The 1,640-nt window shown below is 51.2% G+C and overlaps 1 protein-coding gene across 1 annotated transcript; it reads right to left on the bottom strand.

Annotated features, from left to right (window-relative positions):
• Positions 1-394: 394 nt before the first annotated feature.
• On the bottom strand, positions 395-982 carry LOC136787194 (olfactory receptor 14J1-like). The gene has a single exon (XM_066984326.1). It carries the CDS (start codon positions 980-982, stop codon positions 395-397), a length of 588 nt encoding a protein of 195 aa, XP_066840427.1.
• Between the last annotated feature and the right edge of the window lie 658 nt (positions 983-1,640).

Raw genomic sequence — 1,640 nt, 5'->3', positions numbered from 1 at the left:
GGCAGAGCCCAGGGGGCAGTGAGGGGCAGCCCCGAGGGCCACCGGGGCTGCTCCTCCATGTGGCAGCTGGACTCTTGGCTCCGAGCCCCTCCTGCATGCTGGGGCAGCTCTCCAAGCTGCAGAGGAGGTGGGAAGAGCGGGATACTGAGACCAATCAGGTTCTGACAGCTTCTCAATTGTCATTATCTACAAGGCAAGCATGGTTCTACAGGTACATGAGACATTTATGTGAAAAAAAAAAAAGAATAATTAAGAGATATGAAAATAAAAATGCCATTATTAAATGAAAATCTAAAGATGCAGTATAATATATTATAAAAGAATTATAACAAAAGACTATCCTAACAATTTTATAGAAAAACAGTGAGTTCTGATTGGATTGTGGGCTTCAATATTACTGATGAAGAAGCATGTATCCAAAGAGTACCCTCACTGCGTCCTTGAGCTCGTGGTTCCTCATGCTGTAGATGAGGGGGTTCAGAGCTGCAGGAAAGACTGAGTACACAAGTGCCACCACCAGATCCAGGGACGGGGAGGAGATGGAGGGGGGCTTCAGGTAGGAAAACATGCCAGTGCTGAGAAACAGGGAGACCACAAACAGGTGAGGGAGGCACGTGGAAAAGGTTTTGTGCCGGCCTTGCTCAGAGGGGATCCTTAGCACTGCCCTGAAGATCTGCACATAGGAGAAAACGATGAAAACAAAACAAAGAAAGACTAAAGAAACACTAACTACAATAAGCCCAACCTCCCTGAGGAATGACTTTGAGCAGGAGAGCTTGAGAATGTGGGGGATTTCACAGAAGAACTGGTCCACGGCATTGCCTTGGCAGAGGGGCAGGGAAAATGTATTGGCAGTGTGCAGGACAGTATACAGAAAGCCACAGCTCCAGGCAGCTGCTGCCATCTGGGCACAAGCTCTGCTGCCCAGGAGGCTCCTATAGTGCAGGGGCTTGCAGATGGCAACGTAGCGGTCATAGGCCATTATAGTGAGAAGGAAATACTCTGCTGATATGAAGAAGAGAAAGAAAAAGACCTGTGCAGCACACCCTTGATAGGAGATGGCCCTGGTGTCCCAGAGGCAATTGGCCATGGCTTTGGGGAGAGTGGTGGAGATGCAGCCCAGGTCGAGGAGGGCGAGGTTGAGGAGGAAGAAGTACATGGGGGTGTGGAGGCGGTGGTCGCAGGCTACGGCGGTGAGGATGAGGCCGTTGCCCAGGAGGGCAGCCAGGTAGATGGCCAGGAAGAGCGCGAAGTGCAGGAGCTGCAGCTCCCGCGTGTCTGCGAATGCCAGGAGGACGAACTCGGTGATGGAGCTGCTGTTGGGCCTTTGATGAGTTTGGACACAGTTGTCTGTTGAAGAGGAGAAGGCAGAATGAACAGATTCCTAAGAAGAAAACCTATTGCAAGACTTAGAGCACCCCCAGCCTGAGCCTCTCTCTTTGCAAAGAACCTTTCTGCAGCTCTCTTGAGCTGTGGCTGGTGCTGGCTGAGAGTGGCACTGGGAGCTGGGGCTGCTGTGGGCTCCAGAGGAGTCCCTCCTGCTTTGCAGCAGGAGGAAAGCAGGAACATGGGGGAAACTCAAGTTCAGTCTATGAGTTTTGCAGTGTTGTTGCAAAAACAGATCTGAATACAGAGCAGAG

The sequence above is a fragment of the Anser cygnoides genome, chromosome 28 (assembly GCF_040182565.1).
Source record: "Anser cygnoides isolate HZ-2024a breed goose chromosome 28, Taihu_goose_T2T_genome, whole genome shotgun sequence".
Lineage (NCBI taxonomy): Eukaryota > Metazoa > Chordata > Aves > Anseriformes > Anatidae > Anser > Anser cygnoides.
This window is presented reverse-complemented; position numbering and strand designations above follow the sequence as displayed.

Excerpts from the sequence above, each read along its gene's own strand:
- LOC136787194 (XM_066984326.1), bottom strand. The coding sequence starts at position 982 with ATGGCCTATGACCGCTACGTTGCCATCTGCAAGCCCCTGCACTATAGG.